This window comes from Entelurus aequoreus, linkage group LG04 (genome assembly GCF_033978785.1).
Source record: "Entelurus aequoreus isolate RoL-2023_Sb linkage group LG04, RoL_Eaeq_v1.1, whole genome shotgun sequence".
NCBI lineage: Eukaryota > Metazoa > Chordata > Actinopteri > Syngnathiformes > Syngnathidae > Entelurus > Entelurus aequoreus.
This window is the reverse complement of record NC_084734.1, coordinates 28,883,617-28,907,202: the sequence shown is the minus strand read 5'-3', so window position 1 is coordinate 28,907,202 and position 23,586 is coordinate 28,883,617. Positions and strand designations below refer to the sequence as shown.

The window sequence follows — 23,586 nt, the reverse complement described above, 5'->3', positions numbered from 1 at the left end:
GTCCATCCCACTCTCGAGGTTCAATAACGGGGCCACCATGTGGTGTATTGGTCAGAAACATAATAAAACTGGAAACACAGTCGGCGGGGTGCAGGTTTTGACAGAGTTTCCCCCTTTTGTGAGCGGCGGATGAAAAGCAGAAGAGGTATTTGAAATTATTTTCATTATGTTCACAACAGATCACACTTGTAAATTAAACTATGAAACAGACCTATGATGTCCACAAAAAATAATATTTTTTTTTTTTTTCTCTCTCATATTTTCTATAGTTTTAGTTGCTGCCCAACTATAGTGTAAATCTATTGAAGGGAACCTGTACAACACCCCCCCCCCCCCCCAGCCCCACCCCCTACCCATCCCACCCAAACAATGACAGACTATCATGGAAAGATTAATGAAGTAATTTCATGCATGACTCCTTGTCGCTGTCCTTCTGAGCCTCCATGTTGCTACGCGCCTACAACACAACACTGTGATATATTTGCTTTATCCCGCTTAACAAAGTCATACTGAAGAACGCTACATGAATCTTTGAATGTTTACATTTACTGTTCAACCCAGACCTGGGCAAATTAAGGCTCGGGGGCCGCATGCGGCCTGTAAAGCTTTTCAATCTGGCCCGCCGGACATTCCCAAATCATTTTTTTAGATCTTTAAGATGGAAACTGTAGCTGCCATTATGGTGTGCAGGGATGTTTTTAAATGAACTATACAAAGTATTTCAATGGTTGGAATCTGCACTTTTGCATGATATACTAGCTACAATGGGAATCTAATTAGCTACTATGGTAATCTAAGTCAGTGGTCCCCAACCACCGGACTGATTGGTACCGGGCCGCGCAAGAAATTAAAAAAAAAAAAAAAAGTTTTTTGTTTTTTGTTTTTTTTTAAATTAAATCAACATAAAAAACTGAATATATACAGTCTGCAGGGATACAGTCCGTAAGCACACATGATTGTATTTCTTTATGAAAAAAAAATAAAAATAAAAATAAAATTAAAAAAATTCACCCCCCCCCCAAAATTTTCAAGCGTTGACCAGTCCCCAGCTACAAAAAGGTTGGGGACCACTGATCTAAGTCACAGCAGCTCAGACGAGGCACCAAGCAGTGTGGGTGGGGAGCGTTTCCACAGAGTGTTTCCAGAGCGGCCAGCCTGAAATGTGGGTTGTCAGGGACAGACGCAGAAGGAGATTTTTACAACAAAGTTCTAAAGCTTAGTGATATATCAGATATATCAGATTGCAGGTGGGGTTTTTTAACCCTTCGAATTCATATTTCGCTGTGTTTGTTGCATTTCTGTTGCGTTTCGCTTGATTGTAAAATATGTTGATGTAGAGGGGGTGTGACGTTTATATGTTGTCAATATTCAGTGTTTTATCTTTCATAGTTAATGTTGTAAATAAGTTAAAGTTAAAGTACCAATGATTGTCACACACACACTAGGTGTGGCGAAATTATTCGCTGCATTTGACCCATCACCCTTGATCACCCCCTGGGAGGTGAGAGGAGAGTGAGCAGCAGCGGTGGCCGCGCCCGGGAATCATTTTTGGTGATTTAACCCCCCAATTCCAACCCTTGATGCTGAGTGCCAAGCAGGGAGGTAATGGGTGCCATTTTTATAGTCTTTGTTATGACTCGGCCGGGGTTTGAACTCACAACCTACCGATCTCAGGGCGGACACTCTAACCATCCATCCATCCATCCATCCATTTTCTACCGCTTGTCCCTTTTGGGGTCGCGAGGAGTGCTGGAGCCTATCTCAGCTGCATTCGGGCGGTATTGTAAATCCCACATTCTTTATTTTTTTTGTACATTCTGGGTGTCTCATTCGGTAAAAAAAATTAAAAATGTCATTCCGTTTTTTTTAAGGCGGTCTGTCGTAACGTTTTTAGCATTCAATCAGACATTATTGTGAGGTTTTGTATTAATTTTCCTAAAAATCCCCCCCTCCCGAGTCAAAATAATTGCCCAGGCCTGCTTTAACCTGTCTGAAATGGAGGAGTAAGAAGCAGGGTTTATTTAATCCCATCTCCATCTTCATCACATGTGTAAGGTTACCATTTTTTTAATTGAAACAAGACAATCTGTCTTTAAAAAAACAACAACTAATTATGCCACTTAGGCGGTTTAGTTTGTTCCTAATTGGCAGCTCAATTGGACAGATTCTCAAGCCTCCTAAAACAACATTCCCAGTTACAGTATGGTGTTACTAATCACGTAGTGAACAATGTACTATCCCATCGGGAATCCCCGCTCTCTGCCTGCGATGATGCATTACAGCACGGCTCCCTCCTCGAAAACAAACCCTGCAATCGACCAAAACCGCCCCGCTGATTTAATGGGACTTCCTGCAAATCTTTTGTTAACCGCACCAGCCTGCAGAATGAAGCACGCCGTCGTATCGCTCCATCGTTGTTAACAGCCTCATTAAAAATGCAGGAGCCACGTCGAGGAGGACTTTTTTATCGTCTGAAACAGGAAGGAGGCTGGGGATCAATAGATGTGATCTGGTCTCAGAGGCCAAATAAGACGCATCTTGGCTTATATAAACACGATAAACCTGCGAAGGAGTATTAGGACCCCGATGAATATAATTAAATCATAAAATTACAAGAATGAAGTTGTAATATTGTGAGAAACTAGTAATAGTAGAGTAGGAAAAATAAGTTGTTAAGGACAAAAGATGCAACTTCTCCAGGATAAAGATGTATAGTTGCAAGATTAAATGCATATTTCCTTAGAGCACAGGTATCAAACTCAAGGACCTCATTTTATGTGGCCCGCAAACACCTGGAAATGTGTCAATAAAGTTCTTCATATTTTTTTCACTAAATGTAATAGATTTGACAGAAAAAATATATCTACTGCTTGAAATTGCATGCCTTTTAAACTTTAATAGTATCCAATATTGCAACAAATATTACAGTATATTATCATGCTTTCCAAACATGTTTGTCTAAATAAAAATACTTAACTTTACAGCAAACTACCCATTAAATTCATAAAAATTACAATACATTTTACGTTTTTCTTTACAGCATATGACTGTAAATTGAAAAAACTACTACTGTATTTTTGCGTTAAAATTCTGTTGACTGAGCTGCCAGTTTTTGACTGTAAAATCTTGTTTTTAACTGTATATTACTGTAAATGGAAAAACGATACATTTGTTTTTACGGTAGAAAAACTGGCAGCTAAGTTGCCAGAATAAAAAAATAACTTGTACTGTTTTTCCATGAACATTATAATGTTGTAAAAACCAATGTCAATTTAACCCAAAAATTCTGGCAACTTAGCTGCCATCTTTTTCCGTAGGCGCGTGTATGTGCGTGTGTGTGTGCGTGTGTGTGTGTGTGTGTGTGCGTGTGTGTGTGTGTGTGTGTGTGCGTGTGTGTGTGAGTGTGTGTGAGTGTGTGTGTGTGTGAGTGTGTATTCATTATTAATGTATGTATGTGTATGTGTGTGTGTGTGTGTGTGTGTGTGTGTGTGTGTGTGTGTGTGTGTGTGTGTGTGTGTGTGTGTGAGTGTGTGTGTGTGTGTGTGTGTGTGTGTGTGTGTGTTTATATATGCATATATGTGTATATATATATATATGTATATATCTTTGTGTGCATATATACTGTATGTGTATATATGTATGTATATATATATCTTTGTGTGCATATATACTGTATGTGTATATATATATATATATATATATATATATATATATATATATGTATATATATGTATGTGTATATATATATATGTATATATATATATATATATATATATGTATAAATGTATATATGTGTATATATATATATATGTATATATATATATATGTATATATATATATATATATATATATATATATATATATATATATATATATATATATATATATATATATATATATATATATATATATATATATATATATGTATATGTATGTATGTACATTAAGAGGTAATTGTAAGAATTAAGATGTACAGTGAGTGTTGAAGAAGATGTATTGTAGTAAAGTTGTAATATCTACGAAAAAATAATTGAATTCTTACTGGAATAATGTAGCAATATTAGTTTTTTTTTTACAATAGTTTGCAAATTATGATGAAACAGACAATGTTACTAGAATATAATTGTCCATGTGTGATCATAAAATTATGATTTATTTTTTTTTTTTTACAATTTTACATTTTATGTATGACTCTAACTTGTTAGTAATTGTGTCAAACCTTACTTTAAGACTTAATCCCAGTGAAATTAGGATTTTATTGTAATGTAGTTTTTCTCATAAATCAGGGGTGTCCAAAGTACGGCCCGCAGCTAATTGTTTACCGGCCCGCCACACATTCTGGAAGTACTATTGTAAAAATAAAAAAGAACATTAAAAAAAGTGGAATGAGGTGAAATCTAACGAGAAAAAGTTGCAATGTTGACACAAAAGCTGCCATGCAGGCTGTTTTTTTTATTTATTTTGTCTTTCTTCATTTTTCTTTTTTTGCCATTGCTCAAAAAAAAAAAAATAATGACAAAAAATCCATGTTATAATGAATTATTTTCAGGGCTCCAATTACTTCAAATATTTCACTTTAAAATGTTTTATGTGGTAAATATTGCATATATTGTGTAGTAGCCATATAAAAACATCAAAGTCTTCTTTGACAAAAGCGCATAAAACAAACAAAATAATAGTTCCAGCATAAAATCGACAGATATATCTGAAGTTGATCTCGTAACTTAAGTGTTGAAAGTAAAATAAAAACTTAATAAAAATGTATCACTTTATGAGTGGGGCACCTTTTGGGTCCCAAATATATTTAGTGATTTTTTATTTATCATTTCACTGTGATTACTCAAAAATATGAAATAATTAAATTCAATGGTGTCCTGCATTATTGATCTTTTAGGGCTCTAATTACTAAATACTGCATATTTCAGTTTTACTATAAAAAAACTAAGTTGTTTTTGACAGAAAAGCCATAAAACATTTTTTTTAATTTGTATTACTTTATATCAACTTGAAGTTGATATAGAGATTTACTGTAAGTGTTAAATAATTAAAAAATAATAATAATCTGACTTATTTTTAACATTTTAATGACTGAGACCCTTTATGATACCCGGGACCCCTAAAGGTAAAATAAATTTAAAAAATGCATATATTTTGTTATGGTTTGAAAATGAAAAATATCAAAATGGCCCCCACATGCTTTAATTTTTCCGTGTGTGGCCCTCAGTGGAAAAAGTTTGGACACCCCTGTCATAAATGAATTAACTTAATTTTGTTTTAGTCAAAACACAAGTCTCAAGCCTCTGCTCTGTTTTTTCTTTAAATGTGATTTATTAAATAGATTGTCTGCAGATTAAAAGCTCGCTAAGATCATGTTATCTGATTACATCTCCTCCCAAACTACCATACCGCATTCTCCAAGTAACTATTGATTAGGTCACGTATTACCCACGCTCCCCCCTATGTGAGGCTAACACTCTCCTCAGCCATTCAAATCCTCTGAAATTTCATTCCTTCATTTCCTGTTGGCGGCCGACCAATTGTTTGCGAGACGTATGGGGTTGGTGGGAGGGGGAGGGGGAGGGGGGTTCATGTGTCGGCGTCGTCATTAGTTAGCGTTTTTCTCAGGCAGACGTAAGCGAGCCTAGTATATCACTGCTGGTGTCGGTAACGTCATCTATCAAGCCCGGCTCTCCATCACGGCTGATGAATTTCCTGCAGAATGATGGAGCCGTGATGGCGCTCGCTACAGCTTGTCAGGCGTGATCCCCTGTGCTGTTATTTGCATGTCGCCTGAAGATGCACTATTCAGTTCTACTGTTTAGTTACAGATGTTTAAAGGAAAACCCGATGCTAGTGCTAACATAACACAAGGGGTGTCCTGGCTGGTCCGAAGGAATCACACTTTCTACATTATTTTTGTAATGCAATGTTTGGAGAATTAACTTATATTCGGAAAACGCTGCTGTAAGACTATCAGTAGCTTCAAATTGTCCCTTTAAAATAATTTCAAGTTAAAGTCCCAACGATAATCACTCACAATTATCCTCTGCATTTGACCCATCCCCATGTTCACCCCCTGGGAGGTGAGAGGAGCAGTGAGCAGCAGCGGTGGCCACCCTCGGGAATCATTTTGGTGATTTAACCCCCAATTCCAACCTTTGATGCTGAGTGCCAAGCAGGGAGATATTGGGTCCCATTTTTATAGTCTTTGGTATGACTCGGCCGGGGTTTGAACTCACGACCTTCCAGTCTCAGGGCGGACACTCTAATCACAAGGCCACTGAGCAGGTTTGGTGACTAAAGTCTGGTGGATTCAAACTTGTATTTTTTATTTTTTTCGCCCATGCCAAAAAAGGTCCAATGTTTTTAGAAATATACATGTGGACCAGTGTTTCCCATAAACTGCCAAGATACCTGTGGCGGTGGGGGCGTGGCTATGGGTGTGGTCACCATGACATCATCGAGTAATTTGCATAATTTACTACAATGATATGATTTTCTCTAAAAAGGCTCAAAAAATGTATACTTACTAATTAATAATAACAGTTTTGTTTTAAACATCCATCCATCCATCCATCCATTTTACAATATAATTACAACACTTTATGTACATATTTATATACAGATTTGAACAATAAGTTATTCACTGAAATATATTATTAATTGTGGTTCTTACAAAAAATATATCATATAAAATATAAACGCTAAAATGTCTCTTAAAGCTCTGCCCCTTTATATAGTGCATACTAAATCATTTAAATTTAGCCTACTACTACAACTATATTATTTACCAGCAACATAAAGTGAAACAGAGGCAGAGGTGTCCTGCCGCAGTCAGTAACAAATAAACAGAAAACAGTAGTGGTCAAATACAAATAAGGCAACAAGAGAAGTATCCTACACTTCTCTTTTGTAAAGTAAATCTGAACAGCCTATTTGGGCATCTACATCAACTATATGATTTGCCTGAGAAGCTGGACAGAAATAAAAAATAAATAAATTTAAAAAATCTATTTGCAGCGGACGTAATTCTTTTGTGGCGGGCCGCCACAAATAAATGAATGTGTGGGAAACACTGTGGACACTCCTGTTTGAAACTGTCCCTTTCAGTCAAGGGTATCCAAAGTCCGGCCCCTGGGGCATTTGGGGTTTGTGACTTCTTTGTTATCGGCCCACAGCAAAAAGAAATAGATATTTTGAGAAATGTTCTAGGACGCAATTAGTTTAGCTTAGTCTTTATTTGAAGGGACAATGCACATCAAGACATAAAGCTCAAAGACGAATATGTCCTTCACCAGATTATAGCTAAATAGCTCATTTCCATCTGCATTCCCTGGTTACCTAAATTAAAGAGATATAAAAACATGCAATAAAATTATACTATAAAACGTAATCAAATTAGGAAAAGTCATAAAATGCCCTTTCATTGACACATACTTATACATTACATCGACACCTATCATTTACATCATAACACATAGACAATGCATGCTCTTGTTCACATCTGTCGTCATTTGTAAAAACAACCATGATTTTAACAGACACACCTCACAGCTTACAACAGGGGTGTCAAACTCATTTTAGATGGGGGGCCACATGGAGGAAAATCTACTCCCAAGTGGGCCGGACTGGTAAAATCACGGCACGATGACTTAAAAATAAAGACAACTTCAGATTGTTTTTTTTTGTTTGAAAATAGAGCAAGCACATTCTGAAAATGTACAAATCATAATGTTGTTGTTTTTTTTTTTAGACTTACATGTTGCGGTTAATAGTATTCTATCTTTATTCGTCGTTATTTATACTTTCTGAATAAATGATGTGATAATTATCATCAGTCAACTCATTGGTGTTAATTTTCAATCTATCAAGATAAAAAAGTAATATCAAAATCAAATTACAGGATGTTATTTATGTAGTTTGCTCATTTTCCTCGACTGGTGCACTAACTTCATGTGGTTTATTTTTATTGTTTTACCAATGTAGCATCATCTACAAAGGTACAAAGAATTGCTATTGCGACATCTAGTGGACACATTTAGAACTGCTGTTTCTTTCATTCAAAAATTTCGACTGATTTTTATATTTACCAAACTCATCCCGCGGGCCGGATAAAACCTGTTCACGGGCCTGTTTCGGCCCTCGGGCCGTACGTTTGACACCCCTGGCTTACAACAAAATATACTGAATCTCACTTTTAAATGTCTTTTTGTGTCCAGGCTGCTAACTAGAATGCCCTCTGAGGACCGACACCTGTCCTCCAGCTGTGGGTCCTACGTTAAAACCGAGCCCTCCAGCCCGTCGTCCTCGCTCGTGGACACCGGCAGCCACCACAGTCCCAGCGGCAATTCGGACGCCAGCGGCGGCTACATCCACAGCGGCGGCGTACGCTCGCACGTCCTGGACTCGCCGCCCATGTTTAACCCGGGCATCCACGGCGGCGGCGCCGCCTGTTTACGCCGCTATGACGACTGCGCCGGCGGACTGGCGGATGAGTCGCCCATCAAATGCGAGTATATGCTCAACGCCATTCCTAAGAGGCTCTGTCTGGTGTGTGGTGACATCGCCTCGGGCTACCACTACGGCGTGGCCTCCTGTGAAGCCTGCAAGGCCTTTTTCAAAAGGACAATACAAGGTAGGTCACACTTCCTCTATGGAATTCTTCTTACTCTACTATTTTTCAGACTTTTTCAACATATTTCAGGGGTCTCACAATGGTGTATTTGAAACACAAAATCTAGCCTTGATGCTGAAATGTTATGTTAAATGTTATCATTGTAGCTCACGTAGCTATGCTAGTGTTACTAACAACTGTGTCCTCCTGTCATACTCCTTAACCTGGGCAATTATTTTGACTAGGTGGCTACACCGAGAGAAAAAAACTGTCTGGGTGTATGATATATATATATATGTATATATATATATATATATATATATATGTATGTATGTATGTATATATGTATATATATATATATATATATATATATATAGGACAGGAGGACACAGTTGTTAGTAACACTAGCATAGCTACGTGAGCTACAATGATAACATTACGCTAGTTAGCCAATTTCCTGAAGGAAAACAAAATGATAAAACTTCCAGTTCTCATGTCTGTAGCTGGCAGAACTTCAGACCGCATTCTAAGGTGTGTTGCAAATCCTAAGCTCACTAAAATATGTCATGCATTTCCATAACATTGACGCATGAAGCAGATGATAGGGATACACGCTAATGATGAAGGACACAGCATACGTTATAACAAGGGCTGTCAAAGTTAACGAGTTAACTCCTGCAATTAATCACAAAACATACGCAGATTTATTTAGATGCCTCTTTACCTTATGGTTACCTGAAAGGTTTGTTATAAGGTCAGTGATCAGGTGGATGCATGGGGGTAGGGGGTAGGGGTAGCGGGGGGTGTATATTGTAGCGTCCCGGAAGAGTTAGTGCTGCAAGGGGTTCTGGGTATTTGTTCTGTTGTGTTTATGTTGTGTTACGGTGTGTATGTTTTCCCGAAATGTGTTTGTCATTTTTGTTTGGTGTGGGTTCACAGTGTGGCGCATATTTTTAACAGTGTTAAAGTTGTTTATACGGCTACCCTCAGTGTGGCTGTTGACCAAGTATGACTTGCATTCACTTGTGTGTGTGAAAAGCCTTAGACTGGGCTGGTACGCAAAGGAAGTGCCTTTAAGGTTTATTGGCGCTCCGTACTTCTCCCTACGTCCGTGTACACAGCGGCCTTTTAAAAAGTCATACATTTTACTCTTTGAAAACGATACCGATAATTTACAATATTACATTTTAAAGCATTTATCGGCCGATAATATCGGCAGTCCGATATTATCGGACATCCCTACTATTAATCAAAATGCAAAAGTAGTATTAATGACAGTTTGACAGTACTAATTAAAACTCCACTTTTAGCATAAAAGAATATGGAAAGAAGAAATATCTCAATAATTTGTTAACATGTCATACAAAGTGTCCATTTCTTTCTCCTTCAGTTATCTTTAATATTACTAATGTGGCCATGTTGCACTTAGCACCCAGGACAGAGACGTAAGTGTATTCTGCTTCCATGTGTCGTATTGCATTCCATTTCTAGTCCTATGCTTGTCATCACATTTTTTTCTTCCATTACTGGTACTTACACTTATGTGGGGCATCACAAAAAACAACAACTAAGAAGCAAAACACACTTTAGGACAGACCTGGGCAAATTAAGGCCCGGGGGCCACAAGCGGCCCGTTAAGCTTTTCAATCTGCCCCGCCAGACATTACCAAATATATTTGTTTAGATCTTTAAGATGGAAAGTGTAGCTGCCATTATGATGTGCAGTGATGTTTTCAAATGACCGTAAGTCTTGAACTATACAAAGTATTTCAATGGTTGGAATCTGCGCTTTTGCATGATATACTAGTTACTATGGTAATCTAATTAGTTACTATGGTAATCTAATTAGTTACTATGGTAATCTAAGTCACAGCAGCTCAAACGAGGCACCAAGCAGTGTGGTTGGGGAGCGTTTCCACAAATTGTTTCCAGAGCAGCCAGACTGAAATGTGGGTGTCAGGGTCAGACGCGGAAGGAGATTTTTACAACAAAGTTCTAAAGCTTAGTGATATATCAGATATATCAGATTGCAGGTGGGGTTTTTTTACCCTTCGCGTTCATATTTCACTGTTTGTTGCATTTTTATTGTGTTTCGCTTGATTGTAAAATATGTCGATGGAGAGGTTGTGTGACGTTTATATGTTGTCAATATTCAGTGTTTTATCGTTCATAGTTAATATTGTAAATCCCACATTCTTTATTTTCATGTACATTCCGGGTGTCTCATTCACTAAAAAAATTTTTAATTCCATTCCGTTTTTTTAAGGCGGTCTGTCATAACGTTTTTAGCATTCAATCAGACATTATTGTGAGGTTTTGTATTAATGTTCCTAAAAATCAGATATACCCGCCCCTAGACACATTTCTTTCTCTAAATCTCTAAATCCCCCGAGTCAAAATAATTGCCCAGGCTTGCCTTAGGAGGTTTTCTGTAAGATTTCATCCAAATTTAAATCGGAGTTTGGATGTTTTGGTGTTTGACTTGGGTAGGCCAGTTGCTAGGCAGATGTTGTTGTTCCAAGACCAATAACGTCAAGGCAATTATTGCACACACGGTATAACAGGTTTGTTTACGAGACTATATATAAGGGGTGTCAAACTAGTTTTCATTGAGAGCCACATCGCAGTTATGGCCGCTTTTCACAATGAGTAATATATAAATATAAATATATATGTATAATACATTAACAATATATTTTTTTACATAAGCTGCAAAAAATAATAATTACATTTTACTTTAAAAACTGTCAGCTCAGTCACCAGAATGTTACAGTAAAAGCAGCATACAAAAAACTTGACTTAATGGAATGGAAAAACAATATCACTGTTTTTAGCGATAAAATTCAAGCAACAGAACTGCCAGTTTGTTTTTTTACTGTAAAATCTTGTTGTTTTAATGTTTTTTTTTGTTTGTTTTTTAATGTTTTAGTTTCGTACTGCATGTGAAAAAAAACAGTACCGTTGATTTTACGATAAAAGAAAAACTCAGTCTGCGGAATTTAACCGTAAAATGTATTGTCAATTTTACTGTTTACAATTTGATTGATGATTTGTTTTAAGTCAAGCAGATATTTAAGTACAGTATTTATCTTTATTTTAACAAAAAATATTTTTGGAATACATAATAATATAATACTGTGATGAGGTGGCAACTTGTCCAGGGTGTACCCCGCCTTCCGCTCGATTGTAGCTGAGATAGGCTCCAGCGCCCCCCGCGACCCCGAAGGGAATAAGCGGTAGAAAATGGATGGATGGATGGATGATAATATAATATTTTGAAAGAAGTTAATGTCAAAGTTAAAGTACCAATCATTGTCACACACACACTAGGTGTGGAGAAATTACCCTCTGCATTTGACCCATCCTCTTGTTCCACCCCCTGGGAGGTGAGGGGAGCAGTGAGCAGCAGCGGTGGCCGTGCTCGGGAATCATTTTTGTGATTTAACCCCCAATTCCAACTCTTGATGCTGAGTGCCAAGCAGGGAGGTAATGGGTCCCATTTTTATAGTCTCTGAACTCACGACCTACCGATCTCAGAGGCAAAGTTGATTTTACTGTAAAAGAAAAAAACCTCAGTCGGTGGAATTTAACCGTAAAATCTATTGTCAATTTTACAGTCCACAATTTGATTGATAATTTGTTTTGAAATCATAAGTCAAGCAGATATTTAAGTACAGTATTTATCTTTATATTGACAAAACTTATTTCTGGAATACGTGATAATATAATATTTTGACAAAAGTTAAAATTAATGTACCACTGATAGTCACACACACACACTAGGTTCGGTGAAAGTATCCTCTGCATTTGACCCACCCCTTGGGAGGTGAGGGGAGCAGTGAGCAGCAGCAATTCCAACCCTTGATGCTTGCATTTGTTATAGTCTTTGGTAGGACTCGGCCGGGGTTTGAACTCACAACCTACTGATCTCAGGGCAGACACTCTAACCACAAGGCCACTGAGCAGGTTAATATAATAATAATATAATATAACTAGAGATGTCCGATAATATCAGCCTGCCGATAATATCAGTCGATAAATGCTTTAAAATGTAATATCGGAAATTATCGGTATTGTTTTTTTTATTATCGTATTGTTTTTTGTTTTTTTTTAATTGTTTTTTTTTATTAAATCAACATAAAAAACACAAGATACACTTACAATTTGCACCAACCCCAAAAACCTCCCTCCCCCCTTCACACTCATTCACACTCATTCCCACAAAAGGGTTGTTTCTTTCTGTTATTAATATTCTGGTTCCTACATTATATATCAATATGTAGCTGAGATAGGCTCCAGCGCCCCCCGTGACCCCGCAGGGAATAAGCGGTAGAAAATGGATGGATGGATGGATGGATGGATCAATACAGTCTGCAAGGGATACAGTCCGTAAGCACACATGATTGTGCGTGCTGCTGGTCCACTAATAGTACTAACCTTTAACAGTTCATTATACTCATTTTCATTAATTACTAGTTTCTATGTAACTGTTTTTATATTGTTTTACTTTCTTTTTTATTCAAGAAAATGTTTTTAATTTATTTATCTTATTTTATTTATTTATTTTTTTAAAAAAGGACCTTATCTTCACCATACCTTGTTGTCCAAATTTGGCATAATAATGTGTTAATTCCACGACTGTATATATCGGTATCGGTTTATATCGGTATCGGTTGATAATCGGTATCGGTAATTAAGAGTTGGACAATATCGGATATCGGCAAAAAAGCCATTATCGGACATCCCTAAATATAACAATAATAATATTGAATTTTAAATGATGCAATATTGTATGCAGTACATGATTTTTCATATCAAAAGGGAAAGAACAAATATATTTTGTAAGAAAAGATTAAGCATTTTATTAACGCTTATTATTTCCAGGCTTTCGCGGGCCACGTAAAATAATGTGGCGGGCCAAGATTTGGCCCCCGGGCCTTGAGTTTGACACCTGTGCTATATATGGTGGGGATATATTTTGGATGCTTGTGATGAATTGGTTGGTTTTAGTTGTTAATTGGCAGCCATGGTTGCCAATGAGGCCAGCAAACATGACTTTGTGTGCTATTCTTCTTCTTCTCCTTTAACGGAGGACCAAATTGACCTAATGTGTCCGCCATTCGTCCCGCGCTGTGGGAGTTTGAGTCAATAACAATCAGTGTTGGGTGACTGTAATTAAGAAGCCGGCGTTTCCTCGGCACAAAGTCAAGAAAGTGGCCGAGCAAGGTGGGGACGGCGGTCTCTTTAGGGGACGGTGCATGGGGGCTCCCGAGTAGACGAAGGGTCCAATTAGAAAGCCGGTGTTGTCGGAGAGAAGAAAAAAAAAAGAGGACGCGGAGGAGTCCTCTGAATAAAAGGGACAAGGGACGTTGGTCACTCACTGAAAGGAGACGGAGCTTTAATGGAATGGTAATCAGGGAGTACAGTGGGGGGGTCCCGGCCTCGCTAAAGGAGGGGGACAAGGAGAGGTCCAGCCTGAGTGGAGGCGAGCGTGTGGATAATAGCATGGCATAATAATATATCAACATTTAGAGGGAAAATAAGAGAGGTTAAGGGAGGATATTAGAGTGGCTGAAATGTCCTTTGAGGAATAAAGGTGGACACAGGAGCTGATTAACTAAGAGCTTCCATACCGCTCCCTTTTTAAAGGTACACAATTTAAGACTCATTTGGAAGCACACACACACACACACACACATTATACTGTACATGTCTAAACTGATAACCATAAAATGACTGAGTCAATGTGACCTTTTGAAAAGGGATAGATGTCATTTGAAATACTTTACACTTTATACACGTCATGGCAACCTCTTGTGTGACCTTTCAGGGGGGAACATGGAAAAATATTAAATACGAAATCATGTTTGGGCGCAAAAATAAATTCAAATCAATCACTACTAATAAATGTATTTATTCAGGCTTTAAAAAATACGTCAAATGATGTGTAAAATGTAAACATGACATACAGTCGTGGTCAAAAGTTTACATACACAGCTCAATTCCTCCAAAAGGTCTTATTTTTGTCCATGTGATGTCAGATGAAACAAAAATTTAGCTGTTTGGCCACAATACCCAGCAATATGTTTGGAGGAGAAAAGGGGAGGCCTTTAATCCCAGGAACACCATTCCCACCGTCAAGCATGGTGGTGGTAGTATTATGCTCTGGGCCTGTTTTGCTGCCAATGGAACTGGTGCTTTACAGAGAGTAAATGGGACAATGAAAAAGGAGGATTACCTCCAAATTCTTAGGTCTTGGGCGCAGTTGGGGGGGTCCAGCAGGACAATGACCCCAAACACACGTCAAAAGTGGTAAAGGAATGGCTACATCAGGCTAGAATTAAGACAGACAGCAGCTTTATTTTGTCCATTCTTAACATGTACAAGACACATAAGAACTGAAATTACATTTTCGGCACAATCCCGCTAAGAGCAGACATACGTTACAGGGGGACAAGACGGGACCGCCAACGGATCAGCCACTTACAGCGCTCCTTAAAAAGGTGGGGAAAAGGTGACATTGGGAAAGGGGGAAGAGTAAAAAAAATATCAGTCTAAGGCTGGACCCTCAGGAGTGGTCCAGACTGAGTCCGAGGAAAAAACCTCACATAGCATGGCACACATAAACATGGTACATGTAATCACAACAACTCGCAACAGAGGAGGGGGGAGTTGGGTATTGGAGGCCGGCTGCAGCTGTAAAGCGCTACTCAGCCCCCACAACCCCGGAGGAATTAAGCAGTGGTGAAGGCGTTGATTTGGGGAGGGGCGTGTGCGTGCATGTATGCACAATTAACTTGGGTGAGATGTTGAAATGTCTTTGTGGACTGAGGCCGATCTCAAAAGTTCGACCCAGGTGCTTTTTGAAAAAAAGGAAGGTCAAAAGCGTCCATCTTTGAAAAGTCCTCGGGGGAGTTCTTCAGAACAGCCTGTTCCTGATAGCATCAAGGCCATTCGAGGGAGTCAAATCATAGATTTAGATGTTGTTTTTCTTCGAGCAGCCAAAACAATGACATTCCTGCTCTGTGTCCGTGTGCTGGCTCTCTCAATTCCAATTGAATTATTCTTTCTCTGCAAACTTCTCCAAGATGATATCCATTTTGGGATTAAAATCAGAAATCGCTCCAGTCTGTGATCCCACAGCCCGACCCAATCAGGCTAGAATTAAGGTTTTAGAATGGCCTTCCCAAAGTCTTAAACGTGCAGACAATGCTGAAGAAACAAATCCATGTCAGAAAACCAACAAATTTAGCTGAACTGCACCAATTTTGTCAAGAGGAGTGGTCAAAAATTCAACCAGAAGCTTGTGGATGGCTACCAAAAGCGCCTTATTGCAGTGAAACTTGCCAAGGGACATGTAACCAAATACTAACATTGCTGTATGTATACTTTTGACCCAGCACTTTGGTCACATTTTCAGTAGACCCATAATACATTCATAAAAGAACCAAACTTCATGAATGTTTTTTGTGACCAACAAGTATGTGCTCCAATCACTCTATCACAAAAAAATAAGAGTTGTAGAAATTATTGGAAAATCAAGATGGCCATGACATTATGTTCTTTATTAGTGTATGTAAACTTTTGACCACGGCTGTACATATTAGGACATGTATTATTGGTACATTAAAGCTTGCAATGTGTTTTTATACCACATATTGTACGGTTTACATAACATTGTTTTTATTGGGGAATAAATGTCATTTTAACTTGCTGACAGTACATTGTTGTACCAAACAAGGTTTCAATAGGCAGCACTGTTAGTGCTCGTGTGCCTCACAATAATTCTTTGTGTGTGGAGTTTGCATGTTCTCCCCAGGTCTGCGTGGGTTCACTCCGGTATACTCCAGCTTCCTCCCACCTCCAAAGACATGAGTAAGAGGGGCCAATCAGAGTTGTTGCGCCATATGTACGTTGGCAAACCTCACTCCCCGACAGCTTCAAACACTTTACTCTCGATCGGACGGTCATTGTTTCATTATGCGGTGGCAGTATGCAAAGATCATGAATACAATGCAGAGCTGCTACACATGCACCTGGGGATAGGTTGATTGGCAACACTAAATCGGCCCTAGAGCAGGATAGGGCAATTATTTTGCCTCGGGCGTCTATCTGTGTTGGCCCTGCGATGAGGTGGCGACTTGTCCAGGCTGTACCCCGCCTTCCGCCCGATTGTAGCTGAGATAGGCACCAGCACCCCCCGCGACCCCGAAGGGAATAAGCGGTAGAAAATGTATGGATGGATGGGGTCAAATTTAGAAAAAAAAAATGTGTATGGGGATCTAAAAAAATTATTTGGGAATGTCCGGCGGGCCAGATTAAAAAGCTTAACGAGCCGCATGTGGCCCCCGGGCCTTAATTTGCCCAGATCTGGTCTAGAGTGTGAACGTTGTCTGTCTATCTGTGACTTGTCCGATTCGTTTTAACAAGGATTCGATATTCGTGGTTGCCGATACGATCCAGGGACAACATTATTTGTTTTAGAACGATATGATCCGAAACATCCATCCATCCATCCATTTTCTACCGCTTGTCCCGTTCGGGGTCGCGGGGTTGCTGGAGCCTATCTCAGCTGCACATGGGCGGAAGGCGGGGTACACCCTGGACAAGTCGCCACCTCAATTGAGTTTAAATTGATTCAGCAAGTTTTCATCAAAAAAAAAAAAATGCAGTGTGACTGTGAAATAAATAGTTGATACTGAACACTGCAGGTGAAGTTTCCTATATTCTTCTTATTTCTTGTAAGGGAAATAGATTTATGGATACAAAGAAGCAAACAACAGTTAATGGGCAATGTATCTTATTTGAATAAAGTGCAACCAACACTACAAGTTGAATTAACACGAACATACTTTTCTCCTCACATTTTAAACATTCAAGCAATTTTTAATAAAAGTACATCAACAAACATGTTAAGAGTAGGTTTACAGTAAAAGGTGTCAAACTCATTTTAGCTAAGGGGCCGCATGGAGGAAAATCTGTGCACACGCGGGCCGGACTATTGAAATCATGGCATTAAATCTAAAAAATAAAGACAACTTCAGATTGTTTTCTTTGTCTTACTTTGGCCAACAATAGAACAAACACATTCTGAAAATATTACAATAAAAATGTCGAAAAAATACCGGCAGCGGTAAAGTTAAGATCCATGAAGGAAAGAAGAAAGTGAATGAATGTTTATAACTGAATACATTTACATATGCATACAAATGGGTTTTCTTATGTATAATTTTTTTTATGAATAAAGTAACCTTTTTCCAAAACACAATATGTGAGATATAACAGGATAATGCAAACATTTATCATTTGTTTTCAAAACGGTTACAAAAAAGTGGGACCCCAAAAATGTACTGTGGGACCCCATTTTTCCCAGGGACCCCATTAAGTCACTACCTCTTTAGTCCACTGGCGCCGCTAAAATCAAACAAAACTAATAGTTCTTAAGTGGGGTTTTAAATCCATTGTTTTCCTTTTGCTAGTATTGAAAAAATGTATTGCTTCCTTTTTAAAACGATATTGGATCTCTTGGAAGGCACAGATTGATCTCTTTGAAATTTAGGAACATAAATCGATATATCGATGTGTCGATCAATCGTTACACCCCTAATATAATGTATGTATGTATGTATGTATGTATGTATGTATGTATGTATGTATGTATGTATGTATGTATGTATGTATATATGTATGTATGTATGTATATATATGTATGTATATCAATCAATCAATCAATGTTTATTTATATAGCCCTAAATCACAAGTGTGTCAAAGGGCTGTACAAGCCACAACGACATCCTCGGTACAGAGCCCACATACGGGCAAGGAAAACTCACCCCAGTGGGACGTCAATGTGAATGACTATGAGATACCTTGGAGAGGACCGCATATGTGGGTAACCCCCCCCCCACCCCCCCCCCCCTCTAGGGGAGACCGAAAGCAATGGATGTCGAGTGGGTCTGACATAATATTGTGAAAGTCCAACACATCAGCGAAAGTCCAGTCCATGGTGGGGCCAGCAGGAACCATCCCGAGCGGAGACGGGTCAGCAGCGTAGAGATGTCCCCATCCGATGAACAGGCTAGCGGTCCACCCCGGAGCAGAGTAGAAAAGAAAAGAAAAGAAACGGCAGATCAACTGGTCTAAAAAGGGAGTCTATTTAAAGGCTAGAGTATAAAAATGAGTTTTAAGATGAGACTTAAATGCTTCTACTGAGGTAGCATCTCTAACTTTTACCAGGAGGGCATTCCATAGTATTGGAGCCCGAATAGAAAACGCTCTATAGCCCGCAGACTTTTTTTGGGCTCTGGGAATCACTAATAAGCCGGAGTTCTTTGAACGCAGATTTCTTGCCGGGACATATGGTACAATACAATCGGCAAGATAGGCAGGAGCTTGACCGTGTAGTATTTTATACGTAAGTAGTAAAACCTTAAAGTCGCATCTTAGGTGCACAGGAAGCCAGTGCAAGTGAGCCAGTATAGGCGTAATATGATCAAACTTTCTTGTTTTTGTCAAAAGTCTAGCAGCCGCATTTTGTACCATCTGTAATCTTTTAATGCTAGACATAGGGAGGCCCGAAAATAAAACGTTACAGTAATCGAGACGAGATGTAACGAACGCATGGATAATGATCTCAGCATCGTTTGTGGACAAAATGGAACGAATTTTAGCGATATTACGGCGATGAAAGAAGGCCGTTTTAGTAACACTCTTAATGTGTGACTCAAACGAGAGAGTTGGGTCGAAGATAATACCCAGATTCTTCACCGAGTCTCCTTGTTTAATTGTTTGGTTGTCAAATGTTAAGGTGGTATTATTAAATAGATGTCGGTGTTGAGCAGGACCGATAGTCAGCATTTCCGTTTTCTTAGCGTTGAGTTGCAAAAAGTTAGCGGACATCCATTGTTTAATTTCATTAAGACACGCCTCCAGCTGACTACAATCCGGCGTGTTGGTCAGCTTTAGGGGCATGTAGAGTTGAGTGTCATCAGCATAACAGTGAAAGCTAACACCGTATTTGCGTATGATGTCACCTAGCGGCAGCATGTAAATACTAAAGAGTGCAGGGCCAAGAACCGAACCCTGGGGAACTCCGCACGTTACCTTAACATAGTCCGAGGTCACATTGTTATGGGAGACACACTGCATCCTGTCAGTAAGATAAGAGTTAAACCAAGACAAGGCTAAGTCTGACATCCCAATACGCGTTTTGATACGCTCTAATAAAATATTATGATCAACAGTATCGAAAGCGGCGCTAAGATCAAGAAGCAGCAACATAGATGACGCATCAGAATCCATCGTTAGCAATAGATCATTAGTCATTTTTGCGAGGGCTGTCTCCGTAGAGTGATTTGCCCTGAAACCGGATTGAAAAGGTTCACAGAGATTGTTAGACGCTAAGTGTTCATTTAGCTGCTGTGCGACAATTTTTTCGAGGATTTTCGAGATAAACGGAAGGTGGGACGGTAGTTCACCATGAGGTCAGGATCGAGGTTAGGTCTTTTGAGTAGAGGATGAATAACCGCTTTTTTGAATGCTAGAGGAACAGTACCAGAGGAAAGTGATAAGTTTATAATATTTAACACTGATGGACCTAATAAAACAAAAAGCTCCTTGATAAGTAACCATGTTGTTTGTTTTGTCCCATTAACACATTTTAACAATTCCTCCAATGTTATTTCATCAAAGAGGGAGAAACTATTTTGGAGGGCAATGTCCGTCGTATATACAGTCGTATTTGTGTTAATAGAACCCAGTTGTAGCTGAGATGCATTGTCTTTAATCTCTTTTCTAATGACTTCAATTTTCTTATTAAAGAAATTCATAAAGTCATCTGCTGAGTGGGTGGAGCTACTGGGAGGAGTCCCTTGTTGGGTTAGCGATGCTACTGTACTAAACAAAAATTTAGGATCATTTTTGTTGAGGTGGATGAGATTTGAGTAATATTTAGCTTTAGCTGAGGTAAGCATGCGTTTATAAGTTATTAAACTATCACTCCATGCTTGATGGAAAACCTCAAGTTTAGTCGCACGCCATTTGCGTTCCAGCTTTCTATATGTATATATGTGTGTATATATGTATATATATATACAGTACAGGCCAAAGGTTTGAACACACCTTCTCATTCAATGCGTTTTCTTCATTTTCATGACTATTTACATTGTAGATTGTCACTGAAGGCATCAAAACTATGAATGAACACATGTGGAGTTATGTACTTAATGAAAAAAGGTGAAATAACTGAAAACATGTTTGATATTATAGTTTCTTCAAAATCAGAATCAGAATCAGAATCAGAATAGTTTTATTGCCATTGTTTGAGAACGGGTTCACAAACTGGGAATTTTTCTTGGTGCAATCGTGCAACATAAAACACATAACACATATTTGGTAATAAAATGAGCTGTAACTGAGAAAATAGCCACCATTTGCTCTGATTACTTTTGCGCACACTCCTGGCATTCTCTCAATGAGCTTCAAGAGGTAGTCACCTTAAGGGTTTTGTGTATATATATATATATGTATATGTTTTTTATTTATTTATTTTTTATATGTTTGTGTGTATATGTATGTGTGTGTGTGTGTGTGTGTGCATGCGTGCGTGTGTGTGTATATATATATATATATATATATATATATATATATATATATATATATATATATATACATATATATATATATATATATATATATATATATATATATATATATATATATATAATATGTATATGTATGTATATATATGTATATGTATATATAATATGTATGTATATGTATATGTATATATATGTGTTACAGAAACTAGAAAAAATCAACATTAGTAAAATGATTTAACACCAAGTAATTTCAAAAGATCATCACATTAAATTGTAAAATCGAGCAATATGAATATTTTTGTCCCGCTGTAATGAAGTATTTCACCCCATTTTAACTTACTTTAATGGGGGGGTTAATTTAAATATTTTAGTTCGAAAACATAAAATGTATTTTTCAATACTTCTGAAATATGTAAAACTAAATCAATTAACTGTCATTAGAATAATTGATCAATATAAAAACATATATTTTAGTTGTATTTACTTATGATTAATGCTTAACACTATACAGTTGCACTCAAAATAATTCAACTTTTTGTTTGTATAAACTTGCAGGACTTTGCGATAATTCTACTAAACCAAAGCACTTTTTTTACTTTAAATTGAACATTTATCTATAGTTTGTACATCTGGAAATGTAGTCAAATGTTCATTTAAGTGCGACTACAACTATAGCTATATGATTTCCCCTAGTGAGTTAAATTCTTACCAAATATGGTTTCTTGCTGGAAAAAGGTCATCTACAAACACAACACGCTTCACCATACAGCATCATTGGGTCTAAAAATGTGTTTGCACTGTACTTTCCCTTCATTAAGCCAGCCTACAAGCAGCGTACAGTTTTATCTGCCAACATCCTGGCTCAGTGCCCCGGACCCTGGGCCCCCTTCTCCTCGCATGTGACCCCGCTGGCACCGTCCATGCCAGGGATCCTGACAAATGTTGGCATCGTCTCCTTGACTAACAGTAGGGGGGTTGACACTGTGTGTGTGTGTGTGTGTGTGTGTGTGTGTGTGTGTGTGTGTGTGTGTGTGTGTGTGTGTGTGTGTGTGTGTGTGTGTGTGTGTGTGTGTGTGTGTGTGTGTGTGTGTGTGTGTGTGTGTGTGTGTGTGTGTGTGTGTGTGTGTGTGTGTGTGTGTGTGTGTGTGTGTGTGTGTGTGTGTGTGTGTGTGTGTGTGTGTGTGTGTGTGTGGGCAACAGTTCTGGCAGATCTGCAAGCTCCAACACCTGGTTTGCTGTTTTTAGCTCCCATTAATACATCTCGGTGCTCACGGGACATGGTGTAAACATTCAATCAAGGGATTTAGAGGAGTGTCATTGGATTTTGCAGCTAATGATGCAAAAAAGGCAGAAGGTAGATCCTTGGGTGGATTTCCATAGAAGGCGGCTATCAGTTTTTTGGTGGTGGCATTATGCAGAGTGCGTGTAACCGCAAAGTCCTTGCATTGCACGGAGAGGGCAGCCTTCCCATCATCCTTTAGGAGGGATGGGCTGGGGAAAAGGGGTCGACGACGGCGAGCATCGCCGTAATGAAGCCAATTTATCCGTGAATCACAATGGGGGTTGGACTTGGGGGCGGGGCGGCGCACGTCCCATCAAAGTGCCACTAAAGCCTCCTCTCCTTCAGGAGTGTCACTAAGGTCACCTTTGCAGGCCGTAATGTAAAAGTTGTCCATCTTACACTGCAATACACCTCAAACTAGGGTTGTATGTTATACCGGTATTAGTATAGTACCGCGATACTAATTAATCATATTCGGTACTATATACTCAACAGCCCTGCTGTAGTGTGTAGCATGCTGGGTGTAGCTCGGTTGGTAGAGTGGCCGTGCCAGCAACTTGAGGGTTCCAGGTTCGATCCCCGCTTCCGCCATCCTAGTCACTTCCGTTGTGTCCTTGGGCAAGACACTTTACCCACCTGCTCCCAGTGCCACCCACACTGGTTTAAATGTAACTTAGATATTGGGTTTCACTATGTAAAAGCGCTTTGAGTCACTAGAGAAAGGCGCTATATAAATATAATTCACTTCACTTCACATCTGTGCATGTGATGGAAGAATGCACTGCACATGGGATGGAGGAATGCACAGTGCGGGGTTGAAATTCTACTGAATTTGCATTAAATCCGGTTGTTTTAGCTAATAATCATGCTGCAAGATCTAGCATGTTGCATTCAATGTTCATTCCCATTACTTGTCCATTAATTCCCGTTAATTCCTATGGACTTTGAATACGACCAATGTATGTTCCTGTAACTACTTGGTATCGGATTGATACCCACATTTGTGGTATCATCCAAAACTAATGTAAAGTATCAAACAACAGAGGAATAAGTGATTATTACATTTTAACAGAAGTGTAGATAGAACATGT

At 38.6% G+C, this 23,586-nt stretch overlaps 1 protein-coding gene across 3 annotated transcripts in view; it reads left to right on the top strand.

The window, feature by feature from the left end:
- The window catches only part of esrrgb (estrogen-related receptor gamma b), a 115,851-nt gene that overhangs the window by 18,495 nt on the left and 73,770 nt on the right, over positions 1 to 23,586 (top strand). For all 3 annotated transcript variants that reach the window (XM_062044542.1, XM_062044541.1, XM_062044543.1), the window contains exon 4: positions 8,220 to 8,635. In XM_062044542.1, coding sequence (XP_061900526.1) covers positions 8,220 to 8,635 — 416 coding nt within the window. The remainder of the gene's footprint in view (positions 1 to 8,219; positions 8,636 to 23,586) is intronic.